The 21,694-nt window shown below is 41.2% G+C and overlaps 1 protein-coding gene across 3 annotated transcripts in view; it reads right to left on the bottom strand.

Moving 5' to 3' along the window:
• Positions 1–3,027: 3,027 nt before the first annotated feature.
• The window catches only part of pde1ca (phosphodiesterase 1C, calmodulin-dependent a), a 183,024-nt gene continuing 164,357 nt past the window's right edge, over positions 3,028–21,694 (bottom strand). For 2 of the 3 annotated variants that reach the window (XM_064949150.1, XM_064949152.1), the window contains 7 exons: positions 20,531–20,651; positions 18,994–19,075; positions 18,742–18,862; positions 12,253–12,428; positions 11,546–11,845; positions 10,952–11,029; positions 3,028–3,473 (listed from right to left, as the gene is read on the bottom strand). In XM_064949150.1, the coding sequence (XP_064805222.1) occupies positions 3,292–3,473; positions 10,952–11,029; positions 11,546–11,845; positions 12,253–12,428; positions 18,742–18,862; positions 18,994–19,075; positions 20,531–20,651 (1,060 nt within the window). In that variant the 3' untranslated portion in view covers positions 3,028–3,291. Of the gene's footprint in view, positions 3,474–10,951; positions 11,030–11,545; positions 11,846–12,252; positions 12,429–14,852; positions 14,880–18,741; positions 18,863–18,993; positions 19,076–20,530; positions 20,652–21,694 lie in introns of all 3 variants that reach the window. The other variant, XM_064949151.1, reaches the window with a different exon arrangement.

The raw sequence follows: 21,694 nt of genomic DNA, 5'->3' as shown, positions 1-21,694 counted from the left end.
TGTTGATGTTTCTCCAGTCCACGTCGAAATCACCATGACGTTCTTTCCCACCCCCAATTCTAAAACATGTATAAGTAGCCTGCCTCATTCATCAGAGGTGCAACCTAAACTAGCATTCTTGCTCTAGGGCAGAGAGGAAGAGGCAAAGCGAGAGGTTTTAATCTGCCCAAATCTGTTTGCGTAAATAAGCCCACGAACTGAATAACTTTTGTATGGAAGTCAATAAGAGTATCAAATTTGGACAACCAAAAAATGTAATCGCTAATTTGCAACAAGAGGCTTATTTGATTTAATAGAAGTTTCATAATGGTTAGGTTGTTACGAATGCACTGATGTAAGTGGACGCATGTGGGATTTAGCCGATTTGAAAAAAAATTGTTAATATCAGAGTTGTGCTTGTTGTCATAGAGATACAGTATATAGAGGACTCATTATGGATCTAGCTGTTTTAGCATGGACATTGCCATTGAGGACTTTCACAATTTTAAAATAGTCAACTGGGTCGCTATTCCGAGCCAGAAAAATCAGCCAATGAAGAAGAAAATGTACTAATTTAAAATAGAGAGAGCCTCAATGGTGCTGCCCATGCTGTCCCAGATGCTATAAAGGCACAGATGCAAAGACGAGTCCTCTGTGGCCTATTGTTCATGCTCTTATCTGTCCTCTCATGGGCTAGAATGGTCCCATCTGATCTCTCCTCCTCCCACGTGTTCCATCTGACATATATTTCCATTGTTAGAGTGATCACTTGACTATCTTGTCAATATAATAGACAATGTCGAGGGCAGGAATTACATCTGGTGGGTGCCTTTAAGCTAAACTAACGGGGGGTTTCCTCCATACAGACCAGTAGAGGGCTGGTGGGAGGAGCTACCGGAATGACAGGCTCATTGCAATGGCTGGAATGGAATAAATGGAACGAAGTCAAACGTGGTTTCCATATGGTTGATGTGTTATATACCATTCCATTGATTCCGTTCCCGCTTTTACAATGATCCTGTCCTCCTCTATCTCCTCCCACCAGCCATCACTGATACAGACACAGAGACAACAACATAATTGGACAATAGAACTCACAGGGCTGCGCTTGCTTTATTCAGATTTGCATTGCGTAGGTTTGCACTATTCAATTGTAGGCACAATAAAAAAGTTACTCACAGTCTATGTCAGCTATTATGTTTATTGATTTCTTCCAGTTAATATTTCATTGGGGAAAAAGTCTAGGTAGCCTAGTCAGCCCAAGTTTGAATATTTACCAAATTTGATCTCATTAACATTTCTTTGTAACACAAACAAATGAGCTATAAATAGAAAATATTTCCACATAGTTTACCCTGGTCAGAGGGACAGGGCATAGTAGACGGCATGCAGTTGGTGTTGTTAGTAGCCTACATTTGATCAGACTGCAACACAGCATGCATGCAACACAGCATGTCAAATCGCTAATGTTTAGGTGTAGGCAGCTTTTTGCTTGTGTCTGACTGGAGTGATGCGTTATCCCCTTTGCTAAATAAATACCGGAGGAAAGTGGAGAGTGCCTTAAGCTTTGTGCATTGTGCCTGGCCCACGTGACCTTGCAATTTTCTTGAATCTGATTGGTCAAGACAGGCACGCAGCACTCCAACGTGAAGGACAAATTGTGCATGAGTAGACAAACCATGAAGCAAAAATCTGTAAAAACAACAACAAAAAAACAGCACTTTGTGCCTATTTTGTCAATATTAAGTGAAATGAAAAGTGGTGGGGCGCTGCCCTACCTAATTTAAAAGTGCTGGGGCAAATGCCAGCTCACCACATGTTTTGTAGCAACCCCGGTCCTTATTGCTATTAGCCCATAGAGATGCATTGACAGATAAATGAAAAGGAAATATGTTTTGAAGTGTCTGTCTTATATCTGAGAGATATAAGAGAGCTCAGGATTCATTTTTTTCATGTGGAAATGCCCTATTGACTTCCATTCATTTTTTTGGCTCTGAACTGGGTTCCCTTAAGTCCTGTCTTGTGAGGCTTGTACGTGTTTGCGATAGTCTTAGCTTTCAATGGTGGGGTAGCCCAAACAGTTCGGACACTACAGACAGAAGTTGGCACATTGTGGTACCAACTTCAAACAAGTCCCGTGAAACTTGTGGGGGTCTTAGAGCAAAACAGAGAACACAGGTCTAGTTTTGATTTACAAATAACCTTAATTCAATGTGAAATCCACAAAGAATTTCAACATGTCGTTGGATTTAGGTTCAAAGTTGGGTGAAAAAAAGCCATAATTTCCTTATGTTGATTTACTTTTTTCCAAATCCAATCAGTCTTCCACATTGATTCAACGTCAACACATTGCATTTTTGTTGCTGAAATAACATGGAAACAACGTTGATTCAGCAAGTTTTTGCCCAGTGGGCACCATCATTTTTGTGAGTGTCTCAGCTTTCCATAGTGGTGTACATTCGTTTCTAGCCTAAACCGTTTGTACTCTGCAGACGTTTCCGTGAAAAGACAGATTTCCGGGATGTCTCCTGGTCTGATAAACACTACTGTAGCTCTGCCACCCTCCACCGCAGTAGCGGAAGGCCAACATCAGTGGATGTGGTGGATTGAGCCGCGCCCATGCTAAAAAATTTTTTTTATCTAGCTTAAACAGACAGATTGCGAGGATTGTTTTATTATGCTAATTCGATTTTTGTGCGGGCCACGACTCTAGTTAACCTATGTCACTTTTGTTTTCACATGGCTCATGCCCGGGAGGCAGCCCGGTTCCAAATAGATTGCAATCAATGCTAACCTGGTTCACCCAGGGGGGCGGGGCATGTGGTGGCATGAACCGAATCCCCTCATATGGCAATGGCTTATTTGCATATAGGCCGACTGTAGCTCAGATTGGTTATGGTTCACAGCTCTGTGTAGAGTCTGGGCCTGGACAAGACTGACACATTTTTATTATTTTTTATTCACAGGGAAGTCTATTAATTGCCCAAATTTTCACAAAAACCTGACTCAACATCAATCCCAAACATGAAAACGTCTTCCGGGGGGGGGGGTAGATAAACATATTTTAACAAGATTGAATGGGTCTAAAACACTGTCAGTTCCTCTTTAACTACTATATATAAAATCATAATTGAATAATCTATTGAATAATCTATTGTGAATAATCTAGGTACAGCTTTGCCTTGTCACCAGTATAAGTTTAAGTGGGAACAACGTGGGTTGCAATGTCTACAGATGTCATTTTCCGTGAGGTCGCTTCCTGTGAGGTCTCTTCCTGTGAGGTCTCTTCCTGTGAGGTCACTTCTTGTGATGTCACTTACTCCAGCGCAGGGAGATGCTTTGAAGCTTCTTGACTCTGCTCCTGGGGTCGATGGGCCTGCCCTCGGTTCTCTCCCTCTCTTTCTCTCTGGAGGGTAGTGCCAGGTGAGAGTTGGCACAGTAGCTGGGTCTCTTGTAGTAGCGAATCAGGTCATAGCCCTCCGAGCCTGACAAGTCTGCAAGAGAAAAGGTCACCATGTCAGTTGTCAGGGAAAAACCATCATCAAGGTTTTTATTTTGTTTATTTATTATATATATTTTTTTATACATGGTCACATCTCTATCCTCAAATGCAGATACAGTATATGTGTATGTGGTGCAAACCTGGGTTAAAATACTATTTAAGGTATTTCAATTACTTTCAAGTTTGTTTTTTTTGAAAGACAAGTAGTCGAAAACTGGAATGTATTTGGAAATACACCTGGAAAGTATTTGAAAATACTTAAAAACACTGACTCAAATACACTCCAGACATTTGAAAATAGTATTTGAAATAAGTAATTGAAAATACTTTAAAATAAGAGGCTATTTATAGGAAATTATTTGAAAATACTTTCAAATATTTCCAATATAAGCAGTTGATTCAGTCCACATTATTTGAAAATACAAAAAAAACACAGCAAATAATTTGTTAAATAACAAATAACGAAATACAAATGTATTTGAACCCAGATCTGATGTGGTGCTATCTATTGTTTATTCTGTTATTTTGTAAACCATTGTAGGGTACTTTTATGGGTTATTCTGTTATAGGTAGTCTGGTGTTAGACCTCACACATACAGTACTGACAATACAAACATCTTGTGTGCTTACTACATAATAGGTTTTACAAAAAGTTTTAAACTGGACACAATGAAGACACTGAGTCGTGATCTGAGCCCTTTGAGTTCAGATTTATTGTCACAACAGTGCACTAACGTAGCGTTGGAACAAACACCACCACATGGCCTGCTGCACAGTTTGTTCTTGGTGTGTGATCAATAAAATCTTCAATTCAAACAAAATAAGACAAAAAAAGTGGGAAAAAACATGAGGACAACCGGTTTGATGATTACCAAATGAAACCCCTTTAAGCAATACTCACAGAAAAAAAATAAACATCGTTATGGCTTCAAATACATAAAGTAAGTGCTGTAAAAAAGTATTTTCCCTGTCAGATTTTCTGTATTTTTGCATATTTTTTACACTGAAAGTTATCAGATCTTCAACCAAAACCTAATATTATATAAAAGGGACCATGAGTGAACAAATGATAAACCATTTAGACATATTTATTTATTAAAGAACGTTTCAACACCCAATGCCCCCGTGCGAAACAGTAATTGCCCCCTTATACTCAATAACTGGTCATGCCACCTTTATCTACAATAACTGCAACCAAACGTTTTCTGTAGTTATCAATTAGTCTCCCACAGTGAGTGGAGGAATTTCGTCCCACTCCTCCATGCAGAACGGCTTCAACTCAGTGACATTTGTGAGTTTTCCAGCATAAACTGCTAATTTCAGGTCCTGCCACATCTCAATGGGTTTGGCCGGCAGGGATGTTCTTGTCCCATCGCGCACTAGCGACTCCTGTGGCGGGCCGAGCACAATGCACGCTGACATGGTCGCCAAGTATACGGTGTGTCCTCCAACTCATTGGTGCGGCTGGCTTCTGGGTTAAGCGGGTGTTGTGTCAAGAAGCAGGGCGGCTTGGCAGGGTCGTGTTTCAGAGGACACACGGCTCTCAACCTTCGCCTCTCCCGAGTCCATACGGGAGTTGCAGCAATGGGACAAGACAGTAACTACCAATTGGATACCACAAAGTTGGGGAGAAAAAAAGGGGTAGAAAAATATAAAATAAATATAACATAATTAATGGTTCCTTCAATGATGGCAATGCATCCAAGTCATGATGTAGCAAAGCATCCCCAAAGCATCACACTACCACCACCATGCTTGCCCGTTGGTATGAGGTTCTTAATGTGGAATGCTGTGTTTGATTCTCGCCAGACATAACAGGGCCCATGTCAGCCAAAACAAAAAGTTCTACCTTTAACTCATCTGTTCATAGAACATTGTTCCAGTACTCTTGAGGATCATCCAGGCGATGTTTTGGCAAACTTGAGATGAGCATTCATGTTCTTCTTAGTGAGCAATGGTTTCCACTTTGCTACTCTGCCATGAATCACATTTTTTGCCCAGTGTATTTCTGATGGTGGAATCACAAACACTGACCTTAGCCGAGGCGAGAGATAGATATCCCTGGATGTTTTTCTAGAGTTCTTTGGAGAGATTTTGGCAGGACAGCCACTCCTGGGAAATTAACTACTGTCCCAAACATTGTCCTGTTGGACAATATGGCTCTGATTGTGGTTTGGTGGAGCCCTATAGCCTTAGAAATGGCTTTGTAACCCTTTCCAGACTGATAAGCATCAACAACAATGTTTTTCTGGAGGTCTTCAGGAATTTGTTTTGATCGTGGCATGATGTGCCTCTAAAACCTGTGCTCTGACAAATTCATTGTGATGTTAAGGACCAAAGTTAGTCAGATTTATATTAGGCAGTGCTGGCCCAAATCAGGGCTGGTTGTTAACCGAAGGACTCAAACAGCTGACTGTAATTGTCCATTTAATTGGGTGAAATTAACTGGGGGGCGGCAATAACTTTTTCACACATGAAGAGTGCATGTTTGGTTACCTCATTTATTCTCTCAGACTCCCTCTATATACCACTACAACCAGTGGAGGCTGGTGAGGGTAGGACGGCTCATAATAATGGCTAGAACGGAGCAAAAGGAATGGAATCAAACACATGTTTAATGTATTTGATACAATTCCACTTATTCAGCTCCAGCCATTACCACGAGACCGTCCTCCCCAATTGAGGTGTCACCAACCTCCTGTGACTACAACCCACAAAAAGATCTGACCAAATTCATTGTGAAAATGTGCAATACTGCAGAAAATCAGACAGGGCAAATTTAGTATTTCACGACACAGTAAAAAAAAATGAAATAAGGGGGATAAATGTTGGGGGAAAAACGGAAGAAAAAAACAAAGCAAGATGAACATGGTTTCGTCTGTAGTGATTTCATCCCAGGGTTTGCTGATGAGTTGGTCATAGAGGAAGTGGGGGTCACAGAAATTACTATACTGGCACTACTAAACTGTGTGCCTCAAATTTACTGTACTGGCAATAGCTTGTTATCAATAACGTCATACTTCGATATCAACCTATACTAACCCCTAGCAATAGAACATAGAAGCAAGCATACTGTACTTCATATACCCACTCACACACCAATTCACAAAAAACTATGATCTATAGATTCTATACTCACCTATCAGCTTATCCTCATTTACACATGTCCATTTAAACCCTTCACACACAGTATGCTGACCGATCAAAATGTAAATATCTGACAATATATGATGCTGTTTCAGGAAGGCATGAGATTGCTGGTTTTGAGTTGAAGTAAAGGGAGCAAATTCACAAAGATTGCAGGTCATAAAATAGTAAATGAAGGCGTGAGAATGGGGCCATAAAAATGGGTCTGTGCATGTTTTTACGTTCTCCAGGGATTCTTCACTATGACATTGTTCCACAGTCCAGATAACAGGCATGACTAAGTACGATTTCGAATGACAGAACTAGTACCACAGGGTAGCGGTCAGATACAAATATATGTAATGGTAAAACAAAAAAAAAAGGTAACACAGACCCTATCCCTTTGTATCACAAGAAACAACATGGAGAAATCATGGAAAGGGATAGCTGCCACAGAGTATTTACAATCACTCAACACTGACAAGATCTTGTGCTGAAAGATGTCACAAAAGCTTGCAAGCTAGCTAGATTGAGACATATAGACTGTTCTACAGGGCAACACTGAAGTGAGCAGTAAAGACATATCTATTTTAAGGCAAAGATTCTTCCTTCTGGAGCAAAATAAATCATTTTGAGGAGCTTAAAACAGAAGTATTTACCCTTTTGTAGATTGAGTTTTATTTGAACTCTAGCATATCTATAATATCTGTTGTTTTTCTATCTTTGGTCAAGGCAACAGGAATTTCTACACAGTGAACCTGGAGGCCATTTTGGAAAACCCCAAAGATGACCCAGTCAATACTGTACATGTACTATAAGTCTGCTTCTTGAACACAACATTAAATATTTTGATTCTTTACTTTCTACATTTCCTTACGTGTAGTAACCTAGAGTTTGTTCTGTTTGTTTCGTTTTCTGTGTTTTACTTTGTTTTTGAGATATAATAATTCTGTTAATGTTAAATTAATTTATTAACACAAAAAAAATGAAATTCTATTTACATGCTGTGTAGAAAATGTATGTATTTGTAAATCAAGATGGATCAATCGGATTCCACGTTTGTTCAACAAAGTTTTCACATCACAGTTGAACGTTGAGTGGGAATTAACTGACTCTCTCAACCCAATTCTTATCCACATGCTGGAAAACTCTCATGCGTTGTATGCACCAATGCATTTGATAAAGAAAGACTTGAGGATATGAGGATATTGTGTTGAGCTGCAGTGTCTTAAAGTAAAGTCCTGGAGTTGAAGTGCAAAGCGCAAATAACCAACTCATAATGACAAATTCACACTACTTCGAAATAATGAAACATTAACCCGCTCATCCATGTCATTGGGGAGCAGAGATTCAGCAGAGACACTGTACATCAGAAGTCTTAGAAATGTTACTTCTCTCTGTCGACCACATTAAGACATTCAAAATGATAACTATACACAATAATTCATAAATAACATAGAAATGTTATGTACAATAAATACATATTATACTCTGGCAACCAGGAAACTCCCCTAGCTAGAAATACCACGAACTAGAGAGAAAAGTAAGCAACGAAACCTAAGCACACATATGTAGTATATTTTGGCATTGTAACATGTTATAAACGATTGATTTCCCCCGCCCCGTAAAATGAATATGGTTGTTGTGCCTGGCTTAATAACAGTCGAATGATGTCATCACAATAACGTTTTGATGCTTGGAAATCAATCAAACCTGCACTGTGGAAAACATAAATCACCTACAGTACATTGTAAAAAAATAATAACATGACATACTATTTAGAGACAACTTATGAATCAATCATGGTTCTCTGGACATAGTTACTTTTTTCTTTAGATTTTCAATATACATATGGGAATTCTAATGCTAGAGAATCATAGGTCAACACAATACATCATTATATTTATATACATTACCGTACACAATATTGTTTCTTAGTATTACTAAATATGTGTTATTTCTCTCTAAGAAGACGTTTCAATGATGAAGCCAATACGTTTCGTATTTCATATTTAGATTGTACGTTAACGGGTAACCATGACTGCATTTCACTTTATGTGATGTGTGCTAGTTAGAAAGTGCCTTCTAGTTGCAAAATTAAATGGAAAAGCGAAAACAAATCTAACAATCGTTTATCTTATATTTTTTATGTATACAATATAAACAAGACAAATGTCGTTGTACTTTACTCATGTACATGTACTCATTGGGGCGGCAGGGTAGCCTAGTGGTTAGACCATTGGACTAGTAACTGAAAGGTTGCAAGTTCAAATCCCCAAGCTGACAAGGTACAAATCTGTCATTCTGCCCCTGAACAGGCAGTTACCCCACTGTTCCTAGGCTGCCATTGAAAATAAGAATTGGTTCTTAACTGACTTGCCTAGTTAAAGAAAAATTAATTACACTGGTGGAAATAATAAAAACAGTTCTATGTCACCAATCTTTCAACACCCTTCTTAAATTCGCCGTTGATTACATTTTGCTCGACACACACAGATGCACATCCTGTACAAACACAGAGAGGTCTGATGGTCCAAATGCAAACCAGGCCAATCTTCCATCCACCAGAACTTTGCTGTGATGAGTAGGAGCAGAGGAAGATACACAGAGCAAACTGAAAGCTCCTCTGGGAGGGCCTAGCTAGTGTGGAGGCCAGGGCAACACAGGGCAGCACTGTCCTGTCCTTTAGCCTTACCCTCTCATGTACCAGCCTGTGCATGTGCTTGCCCCTCTCCAGTTGGAAGAAAGAGCCAATAGGTCCATCATGGCTCAGGAAATGGCAAAGGTCGCAATGTTTGTGCTAATTTGAAACCAGCACATTTACCATGGTAACACATGGACCGGCAAGTTCAACTTTGATTTGGGAGAAAAAAGTGGACGGAAAAGAAGGATTCCATCAGAGACAGACACAAGTGGAACTACACTCTTATAAAAAAAGGGTTCCTAAAGGGTTCTTCAGCTGTCCCCATAGATAGAAGAACCCTTTTTGGTTCCGGGTAGAACCCTTTTGGGCTCCATGTAGATCCCTCTGTGGAAAGGGGTTCTACCTGGAACCAAAAGCATTCCACCTGGAATCAGAAAGGGTTATTAAAGGGTTCTCCTATGGGGACAGCCAAAGAACCCTTTTAGGATCTGAATAGCACCTTTTTTTCTAAGAGTGTAGTATTGAAAAAAAAAAGAATACACCAAAATAAAAGCAGTACACATCCAGCAGAGGGCAATCTGGAACATTAGACAGAGAGAGAGAGAGGTGCCCCCTGGTAAATGAAGTCTTTGTTGGGGAACTGAATGGGCAGTTAGTTTGGATTGGACGTAGGAGCAGCCACCACTGCTGCAGCCGCTAGAGACGCAGGTAAACTGTCATGGTTACTGTCATCAGAATCCTCCTCTTCTGTATCTGTGGGAGGGGAAGAGGACATATGGCACACTTAAAACTTCCTGCTCCAACTTCCTGGTCTCCTGGACCGCTGCATGGCATGCTGGGAAGGGGGAGGGTTAATGACAATATAGGCTGTGATCCACAGCTAAGGCGAGGCTGACGCAACAACCAATGGTTGCGTGCCACGTTATCAGCTTTGACATCGACTGGCAAATTGCTATAACATATGATGTGGTTTGCTGATACTTAAATGCCTATCAAGGTGTTGCAAGATCTGTCAGGCGTCAGCAACGTCTACGCTCGTGGAGGTCTGTCGAAATGACAGGAAAGCTGTAGGTACATTATGACCCCAAAAATTGTACATGGTCAGTTTCGTAACTGAGGTTGGGGGTGATGGTTTTGAGAGTCAGTTGTCAAAGGGTGTTAACAGCTAAGTGAGAGCGATTGTTTTTGCTGGGAAGAATCGCTTTGAGTTTCAGAGATAAGTCTGATCACAAAAGAACATGTTATGTATAGAGGGACAATGACAAAGTCCCTGTCAGGCTGGAACAAGACTGTAGATAATGATCATTGAACACACGGTCACCATAGTAACGCGAAGGACAGACTCAGGGGAAGGGATAACAGAAATAAAGGATAGAAAGAGGTGGCCTTTGAGAGGGATGAGGTGGTGGAGGACGGCAGGGGTGAGTGAGCGTGTGAGTGACATTAGACATGTTTCCACAAGAGAGTCAGTCACAGTCCTGTTGCTGTCACATCATCGCCTTGAGTCAAATCATTTTTGTTTCTGGATAGAAACTCGAATTGCAGGACGAAACTACAATGTTTTAATGTGATTTTTCCATGCCTTGTCATAACCGAAAACTGCTTGTTTTCTACTCTTCGCTTTAAAAAGAGGAGACGTGTATTTGATTGTGGAAACGTAGCTAAGGTTCTCCCTGAGGGGAAAGAAAATGCTGTTTTACCGTCAGAGGTGTTTTTCTCACTGTCATCATCTGAGCCAGAGTCAGTCTCAGGCGAGTCTAGGTCCTCTGGGACTTCCCCTGGAGTCAAATAAAACACTGTCATCAACCATCACAATGCCCCAGCACAAACCAAGCCAGAGACCACTGTCCACTAGATGCCTCACACATCCCCCAGACAGACAACACTGATTAAACAAAATAGTCACTGAGTATATAAAACACAGACTTATTGAAGAGAATAAGGAACTGACATGTTCATAGTAGTCACAAATGTTGACACCACTGAGGATATGATAACAGTTTCATTTTACATGCATAATTGACCAGCAGAGGGCACTCTTTTACAACAAAATCATCAGGAGAGCAGCCAAGGATTCAGCAAAGACATAATCTTCCACTACCATTTCTGAAGCAATAGCAATTTGAGAGCACCAAGAAGACCACCAGACAAACTGATTCAAACTTACAGTCCACCATATTCTAATCACTACTTGGCACTTTAAGTAGATGCTGTTCACAACTTCTTTAAACCATGTATTATAAATGGAGAGCATATCTGTAGGAGCCTGTAACTGACTGTAAACTAAAACGTACCGTTTTGCACTTCCTGGTTTTTCTCTGTGCTGGTGCTGCTGGTTTCAGGCTCCTTGGGGTCCAAGTGATTCAGCCCCGGTCCCGGTCCTGATGTTGTTGTGGTCCCGACGGCCCCCCCTGGGTCCTTATTCCCTTCCTCCTCTTTGGGCACTTCCTCCACCACTTCCTTTTTCTCTCCCTCTGCTTGTGTACCTTCCTCATCTCCCTCTTTCTTTTCTTCCTTCTCTTCTGTTGTTCCAGGCTCTGTCTCCTCCTGCGAAGCCTTCTCCTCTGCTTCCCTTTTGGTTTTCTCCTCCAGATCTGTCAGAACAAAAACATATTTTGTATGTGTGAAAGAGCCCTACTCCACCTACTCCCTAACCCACTGAACCCCCAACCAATCCCTATCCTGCGTAGGGTGTCTAATGTATATCTTAGCTGCTTGGATCTTCTTGGACTGATCATTCCCATAACCCACCTATTTTTTTGTTTTGCTTCACCATTAGCCTCCTGGGTCTCCATTTCTCTCGGTTCTGGTGCACCTCTTTGTTCCAGGACCAAACCCACCCTGACAAGCCCTCCCCTGCCTGGGGCTCTTCTGTACCTTTTGCCTCCTATGTCTTCCACTTCTCATCCTCCTCATTCTGTCTCATACCCTACTCCCCCAACCCACCAACCCTGCCAGACCCTTTCCTGTGAGGGGTTGAGGGGCCCTAGCCCCAGCGTACCTTTAGCAGCCTGGGTCTTCCATTTCTCTCTGTTCTGGTGCACCTCTTCGTTCCAGGTGGCCTTGAAGCCCTTATAGTCGATGGTTCCCGGGGAACAGTTGAGTGTTCCGCTGCCCTCTGAGCCTGTGCTGATCACACTGGACCGCTTCCCATCCCCCACTGGAATACTGTTTAGACTGTATACAAAGAGAGACAAAGAATGTCATTCACCTGGCCTGTAACACACACCGTACATACCTACTGGGAATATGGCCACAGCAGACACTTGATTCCACAGTGACTTAAACCACAGAACAGTGGTTGCATACATTGGATATGATCCCTGCGGGAAATGAACCCACCACTGTGGCACACTTCTCTGACTGACCTGTCATACACCAAACAGCGGAATGAACTACTGAGAATCTATTGAGATTCTACAGAGGGATTATATTGAACATGTGATTGGACATCACAGCCATGCTTAATGGATGTCTGAACTGAAAAACCTCAATTTGAGACATTGACGAAATGAGGGTTTACAGCCCAGTGATTCTAGTACCACTATAATCACCCTGCGTGTGTATAATGAGCATTATAAAAATAGACAGATGGACTGGGTTGCAGAGGCTGGGGTAAGAAGAGGAGGTGGACAGATGTGTCTGTTTGCAAACACGATCTGCAAGTGTGTGTCTAGCGGGCAAAGCTGGTTGGAATGACGTCATTACAACCACTTTACAACTAATGTGCATGTGTGTGTGTTAGTGTGTGTGTTTGCGCGCGTGTGTGTGTGTGTATGACTGTTTGTGTATGACAGAGAAAGAAAGTGAGGAAGTGTTTAAGCCTCTTTATCCAGATATGCATCGGAGAAGGGAGAGAGAGAGAGTGTGTGTGAGAGAGAGAGAGAGAGAGAGAGAGAGAGAGAGAGAGACAGGGAGAAAGAGACAAATCAGGGGTGAGGAGGAAGTTGGAGGGAGGGATGGATGAGCGTTCCAAGTAATGTTTATAATCCTTCTATTCTGTTGATGATGATGCATGACTTTGTTGATGTAACAGCAGGACAGTTGTTGATCCCAGCTGATGTTGTCAGGCCTATTTGTGTGTGTGTGTGGATGTGTTTAACTATACTTGAGGGGACCAGAAGTCCCCACAAAAATAGTAAACAAACAAAAATGTGACCACCTCGGGAGATTTTGTTGGTCCCCACAAGGTCAAATACTATTTCTCTGAGGTTTAGGGTTAAGGTTAGAATTAGTGTTAGAATTAGGTTTAGGGTCAGGTTTAGGAGCTTAGGTTAGTTTTAGGGTTAGATTTAGGAATTAGGGTTAGGTTTCAAATCAAATCAAATTGTATTTGTCACATGTGCCGAATACAACAGGTAGACCTTACAGTGAAATGCTTACTTACAAGCCCTTAACCAACAATGCAGTTTTAAGAAAAATAAGTGTTAAGGAAGTATTTACAAAAATAACAAATAACTAAAGAGCAACAATAAAATAACAGTAGCAAGCCTATATACAGCTTATGTTTGCTTATGTCTTATACAGCTCGTTGAGTGCGGTCTTAGTGCCAGCATTATTTTGTGGTGGTAAATAGACAGCTATGAAAAATATTAATGAAAAGTCTCTTGGTAAATAGTGTGGTCTACAGCTTATCATGCGATATTTTACGTCAGGCAAGCAAATTCTAGAGACGTCCTTAATATTAGATTTTGTGCACCTGCTGTTATTGACAAATAGACACAGACCTCCACCCCTTGTCTTACCGGAGGCAGCTGTTCTATCTTGCCGATGGACCAAAAACTCAGCCAGCTGTATGTTATCCATGTCGTTGTTCATCCACGACTCGGTGAAACATAAGATATTATAGTTTATAATTTCTCTTTGTTCGGATAGTCTTGATCAGAGCTCATCCAGTGTTTTATCCAATTATTGTACGTTGGATAATAGTACGGAAGGTAGTGGCGGGTTACCCACTCGCCGTCGGATTCTAACATTGCACCGCGACCTACGTTCCCTATATCTCCATTTGTTCTTCATGCGAATGGGATTTGTGCCCTGTCCGGTGTAGGAAGTAAATCCTTCCTGTCCGACTCGTTAACAAAACATCTTCGTCCAGTACGAGGTGATTCACTGTTCTGATATCCAGAAGCTCTTTTCGGTTATAAGAGACGGTGGCAGAAACATTATGTTCAAAATAAGTTACAAATAACTTTAAAAAAACACACACAACAGCACAATTGGTCAGGAGCTTGTAAAACGGCAGCCATTTCCTCCACGGCCAATAGAAAATGTTTTTCCGGGTTAGGGTTAAGGTTGGGTTTTCGAGTTAAGGTTAGGGTCAAGGTTAGGGTTAGGGTTAGAGTAAGGATATGGGTTAGGGGTTTGGGAAAATAGGATTTTGAATGGGATTGAATTGTGAGTCCCCACAAGGTTAGTTGTACAAGACTGTGTGTGTGTGTGTGTGTGTGTGTGTGTGTGTGTGTGTGTGTGTGTGTGTGTGTGTGTGTGTGTGTGTGTGTGTGTGTGTGTGTGTGTGTGTGTGTGTGTGTGTGTGCAAGCAAGTGTGAAAGAACATTTGTGTTATTGTCTAATCAAATCAAAGTACAATGAAATGCTTACTTGCCAGCTCTCCTCTCAGTACAGCAACTAAAAAGAAATATAAACAAATATGAAATAAAAAATCTAGTAAGAACGATAACACAAGCATCCAGTAGAAAAGAAGAGGCACATAAAGAAATATAAGTCATTATATGAGTTATTTACACATGTGCGGTGGAAGTGGTGTGCGGCTGAACACGCGTGTTAAAACTGATCCTCATGTCTTTAGAGCCTATGGAAATGTTCAGAGCTGACCTGGTATCAGGCCCATCAAAGGACACTGGTGATAATGTTAAAGGTCCAATGCAGCTGTTTTTGTTTTCAATTAAAATGGTAAAAAAATCAATCAAAAGTAGCTTCTTAGCTAAGAGCAATTTCTCAAGCAAGAATTTTGTTATGACTGTCTGGGAGTTGTCTCAGTGGGGAGGGTAAAACTTCAAACTAGCTTTTATTGGCAGAGCGCTTTGGAGCTTTCTTTCTTTGGGGCAGCAGGTAGCCTAGTGGTTAGAGCATTGGGCTCGTAACCAAAAGGTTGCTGGATCAAATCCCTCAGCTGACAAGGTCATTCTGCCCAGTTAAGAATTTGTTCTTAACTGACATGCCTAGTTAAATAAAGGCTCAAATTATTGCTCTATTAACAGCCTGGTAATGTCATCAGGCGGGCCGTAACTCTATCCCACAAAAACAGGAAGAGATTTCAGGCTGTCGTTTCAAACAGGTCTTACACTAAAAGACTATTATTATCATATTCACAATTTAACATAGTGTGGCCAGTTTATTAGGTACACATTCACGAAAATGGATCGCATCCAGTTACTGTTCGATTGAATATTAGAACGGGCAAACGAGTGACCTAAGCAACTTTGAGTGTGGTAAAATCATCGGTGCCAGGCACGCCAGATCCAGTATCTCAGAAACGGAAGCCCTCCTGGGCATTTCAGATAGGTGTACCTATTAAACTGGCCGTTGGTGTCTATAAAACAGAGCAAAATTATGTTTTGGACTGCACTGGGCCTTTAAGAGCTGATCTGGACTCAGTATGAAGCTCATCAGTGTGTGAATAAATGGCACAATGTAGTGTTTGCATGATAAAAACTACAGCAACATGGTCTATAATGGATGACCATTAAAGAGCAGAATAAAGGGAATAAAGAGAATGGAGAGATTACTAAGTGCTACAATCAGCCTGTACCCTTCAACCACCAGACACTGGCTGTCAACTAGTCACCATGGACGTATTATCCCAGACCATTTACTCTATTCTAACTGACAACACTGTCTGTGTCTGTTGACTCTTAGTGTGTCTCACTCAGACTGACTAAAAAAGAGATGAAAAGGAGTCATTCATTCCAGGAAACTACAGCTGATGTGTACAGCCATAGGATTACTAGTGTATCTTTGCATGACGAGAAGTATTTTATTTTATTATTTTCAGCCACTTACACACACGCACGCACACACACGCACACACGCACGCACGCACGCACGCACGCACGCACGCACGCACACACACACACACACACACACACACACACACACACACACACACACACACACACACACACACACACACACACACACACACACACACACACACACACACACACACACACACACACACACACACACACACACACAGCCATACGTGACAGAGACCAGTCAGTGGAGACACAGCCATAGAGCCTCGGGCAGGAAATTAGATTATAATTACTCATACCAGCTGACATGTTGTTCAGCTTCATTTAGTTATCATTAGACAGACGACTGGAGGACCCCCGGCTTGTTATTTTTAGAGCATCACTGCGTCCACATCCCAAATAGCACCTTATTCCCTACATAGTGCAATACTTTTTACCAGGGCCAATAGGGGCTCAGATCAAAAGTAGTGCACTACACAGTATGTAGGGAATCGAGTGGAATTTGGGATGCACACTGTATCTGAAGAACAGCCCAGTCTCTGATGTGTCAATGTATGTTTCTCCATGTTTATTTCATCTCCCTAGGAGTCATATAAAGGATGAGATTTTAAATGATGTTATAGATTCGCCAAGACATTTGATGAGCATGTCATCTTCACATCTGTCTGCTTGGTTGCACTCTGGATAACATCAGTACGATTCACCTGCAGTATATCATCATCACTCACTAGACCAATCAATACACGTGATGCACAGGGTAAATATGAAGGGTTTGATTCCAAAACATAATAAACACACATTTTTTAGTTTGCAATTTAAAAAAAAAACTGAAATAAATGTACATGGGTCCCTTTCAGTGTGTATGAGTTATGGCTGTTATCATGCTTTAAAACGTTTGCTTTAGATGTGATTTAGAATGGTTTTTTTTGCAAAACATGATATCCAACACGGTTTCTGACCAAAATGTGCTACATTCAGTACCATCTGTTTAGAGTTTCATGAGAGTTGGGACATTGGGGTTTCTGCATTATTATGCATTTACACAACACTACAACCACAGATAGAACAATGAGACAGATATTTCACCAGATGTATAAATGTGAAGCATCTGGTTGGTGTTTCCACTCACTTCCAAATATGGTGGTGAGAAGAAACCCAGTGGCCGGCAGTGGCTGTGCGAGAAGACGGAGCAAGATGGATTTTGGCCAACATTCTGCTAATTTTCTCATCAATGAAACATTTGATCTCAATACAGTTTTCTGTTTCCAAAACTAAAATCTGCTACGAACAGTAGACTAAGTTTTGTGGACTTTACCCTTCAGCAAAGTTTCTAAAAGTTGCACTGTTCAGAGGGAGTGCAGGGGCGAATTTAGTTATTCCACACGTGCACTTCACAGAGTATACATTCCCTAATGGAAATATGCAAATACATGCTAGAACGGCCAATAGGCTCTCTAGCTAGCTTGTGCTTGGCTCTGCCCACCTCCTTTCTATGCCCACTATGATTAATTTGCTCCCATTGGAAACGACAGGCTGGGGTCTATCTTGGGTTGGTTATGAAAATCTTTGCTACAACATTACAGTATATGGCAGCCATGTTAGCTCCCATTAACAGAATGAGCATTATGATGCATTTAGCCTACATGACAGTTACAAATTCTAGTTGCTTAAATGTCCCAAAAAGAAAACACACATTGTTCACCCTCTGGATACAATATATCGGCTATGTGATAGACACAATACAGTTGAAACAAATAGATTATTTTTATATTTATTTATGTGATAATTGATCATTTATTACACGTAACTGTTTAAAACCCAATCTGGATATCTTTTCTATTAGAGCTCTGCTGTATAACATTTATTTACCTCTGGATACATAGCGTTTATTTACCTCCGGATACATAACTTTTATTTACCTCTGGATACATAGCGTTTATTTACCTCTGGATACATAGCGTTTATTTACCTCTGGATACATAGCGTTTATTTACCTCTGGATACATAACGTTTATTTACCTCTGGATACATAACGTTTATTTACCTCTGGATACATAGCGTTTATTTACCTCTGGATACATAGCGTTTATTTACCTCTGGATACATAGCGTTTATTTACCTCTGGATACATAGCGTTTATTTACCTCTGGATACATAGCGTTTATTTACCTCTGGATACATAGCGTTTATTTACCTCTGGATACATAACGTTTTGCCACAAAACATGATTATTTGTCTCTCTAAAATAAAATTACCTTGCAATATCTTTGAAACAAAATAACCGTTGTCTTCTCTCTAGCCCATGTCATGGTAAGATGAACAAATAATAGCTCTATCTGTTTCACAAGATGTGTGTTCACGTTAATTTACAAACATTTCAAGAAATTGATATATCACATTTTGGAATGTGTGTGTACAGTATGTGTGAGTGCGTGTGTGTGCATGCATGCGTGTGAGTGTGTGGAATAAGGTCAGTGTGTTGACAATGTCACCTGGAGCGTCTGAACCCAGCCAGGCCGGAACGAGACGCCTCGTCGATCAGTGGCGTCACAATCTTCTCTGTCATGTCTGAGAGGACTGTGAATGTGGGCTCCACGATGAAATCAATAAATCCTGAGGGAATGAGAGACATAAAGAACCACTGAGATCTATCTATCTATCTATCTATCTATCTATCTATCTATCTATCTATCTATGTATATATCTATGTATCTATCTATGTATGTATGTATACACTGACTCACCAATTTGAGACTGGGCCACCATGGTTGACTTTCGGTCACACAGAGGAGAGAAGGGCAGGCCCAGCTCTGCTTCTTTATCCCCCTGAGAACACAACATGACAACAGTGAACAGAGTCTTTATGTATGGAGGAATGAAGTCCCTCACAGCATAAGTGTACTTCATACCAAAGAGATTGGGTAGAGGTATGCTTTCCACAATTCCAGTAAGTTTCTCAAAATTACCAGGTTTTCCAGAAATCCCTGTTAGAAGATTTCCGGAGTGAGAAGGGAATAAGCAGTGAATCCGGAATTTTCTTACCATTACTTCTGGAAAACTTGGTAATTTTGGGGAACTTTGCAACCCTAAGTAGAGGGTATTTATTACTGGCCTCAGCAGCGAAAAAACAATAACTTCTACTTCCCAGTACTGTTGTCTTCCCCTAAAAATCAACCTTGTCAGTTGGGCTGAACAGAACAACATCAAAGGAGCCAATTTAAGAAAAGGAAATCTATGTATAGTAAAAAAAATATTGGTATGTCCTGGTCATTCATTATACTTGACATTTCTATTAATATGATTAGTGGAGCAGCACCTGGGAATGAACTGATTACATTTCACCCTGGCTTCGTTCCAAATAGCACCCTCCTGTTCCCTATGGAGTGCACTACTTTTGATCAGAGGCCTATGGGACGCAGCATTTTTTATAATTCTAGAAAGAGACCACATTCTACCGGCTAATTTAATTTTCACAGAACAGAGTGTGGTGTTAATTAGCATGTAATGGTAATGGGGAGGATATCCCTACTTATATATATAAGTAGATATCCCTAATCACATCTAATAGAAAATTGGGATCGGATTCTCTGTTGGTTGACTCCGGGTAAATTTCTTCATGCCCTTGTTAATATCCAATGCAATTTTATAATGTATTCCATTTTTTAAAATATATTTCGAATTTTCAAGAACAGCTATATTACTCATGGTCACTTTATATTCATAATGATGACAGATGTAATTTATGCAATTCATAAAGAGTAATATCCTCCTTTTGTTTAAAGAAATTGGATCCTTGTGAAATACCTTGTGAAATTACTGTCCAATATCTCTTATAAATAATGACTCGACAATGTGACATTCAGAAGTGCAGATTTTTCACGTTCCACTATTTGGAGATCTGCTTCTTGTCTTGCGAGAGGAGTTGTAGGCTAGTATCAGATTCATGGGATTAGTTTTGAGCAAGGAAGGAATGAAAACCAAACTGATTAGGATTAAAATAGTGGGATCATCACATTGTTTTATTTGGGAAGGTAGTAGGATTAGGAAGATGCCAGCACCACGTATCAGACTTGGTACACTGGACCTAGTCCCACAACTATCTGACCAGGGTCCACAATTATGAAGTATCTCAGAGTAGGAGTGCTGATCTTGGATCAGGTACGTCTGATCTATAGCAGCATTCTTAATGGTGCCCAAGTGGTGGTTAGTGTTTAGGGTGACGTTTTAGGTGTTACGGGTCAGAGGTTAGAGATCTGGGTTAAGGGGTTAGTACAGACTGACCTGTCTGAAAAACTCTTCCAGGAGTGATGTGGTCCACCTGTGGTGCAGATCCCAGTTCTTTGCCGGGTGGCTGATGTCAGCTGTGTGCAAAATCAGTGATAAGGCCTTGGGCTTGAGAATCCTACAGAGGAAAACAATGTAGAGCAAATTAAATCAGATCAAACTTTGTCACGTGCGCCACATACAACAGACCTTAATGTGAAATGCTTACTTACAAGCCCTTAACCAACAACGCAGTTCAAGAAAGGGTTTAAGAAAATATTTACCAAATAAACGAAGTACAAAACAATAAAAGTAACAGAATAAAATAACAATAACTAGGCCATAGACAGGGGGTACCAGTACCGAGTCAAAGTGCAGGGATACAGGTTAGTCAAGGTAATGTGTACATGTAGGTAGGGGTAAAGTGACTATGCATAGATAATAAACAGCGAGTAGCAGCAGTGTAAAAACAAATGCGGGGGTCAATGCCTGTCTGCTCCTCTCTCTTTTGGTCCTAGACTTGGCGCTCCGGTACTGCTTGCCGTGCGGTAGCAGAGAGAACAGTCTATGACTTGGGTGACTGGAGTCTTTGACCATTTTTGGGACATTCTTCTAGTATATAGGTCCTGGGTGGCAGAAAGCTTGGCCCCAGTGATGCAGTGGGTCGCAGTCATGGGTGAACAGGGAGTCCAGGAGGGGACTAAGCACGCACCCCTGAGGTGCCCCAGTGTTGAGGATCAGCGAGGCAGACGTGTTGTTGCCTACCCTTACCACCTGGGGGCGGCCCATTAGGAAGTCCAGGATCCAGTTGCAGAGAGAGGTGTTTAGTCCCAGGGTCTTTAGCTTTGTGATAAGCTTTGTGGGCGCTATGGTGTTGAACGCTGAGCTGTAGTCAATGAATAGCATTCTCACATAGGTGTTCCTTTTGTCCAGGTTGGAAAGGGCAGTGTGGAGTGCAATTGAGATTACATCATCTGTTGGCACAGTATGCAAATTGGAGTGCATCTAGGGTATTCGGGATGATGCTGTTGATGTGGGCCATAACCAGCCTTTCAAAACGCTTCATGGCTCCCAACGTAAGCGCTAACGGTAATAATTTAGGCAGGTTACCTTCGCTTCCTTGGGCACAGGGACTGTGGTGGTCTGCTTGAAACATGTAGGTATTACAAACTTCGTCAGGGA

The sequence above is a fragment of the Oncorhynchus masou genome, chromosome 30, assembly GCF_036934945.1.
Source record: "Oncorhynchus masou masou isolate Uvic2021 chromosome 30, UVic_Omas_1.1, whole genome shotgun sequence".
Lineage (NCBI taxonomy): Eukaryota > Metazoa > Chordata > Actinopteri > Salmoniformes > Salmonidae > Oncorhynchus > Oncorhynchus masou.
The sequence above is the reverse complement of the archived record's forward strand: the minus strand, read 5'-3'. Positions and strand labels throughout refer to the sequence as shown.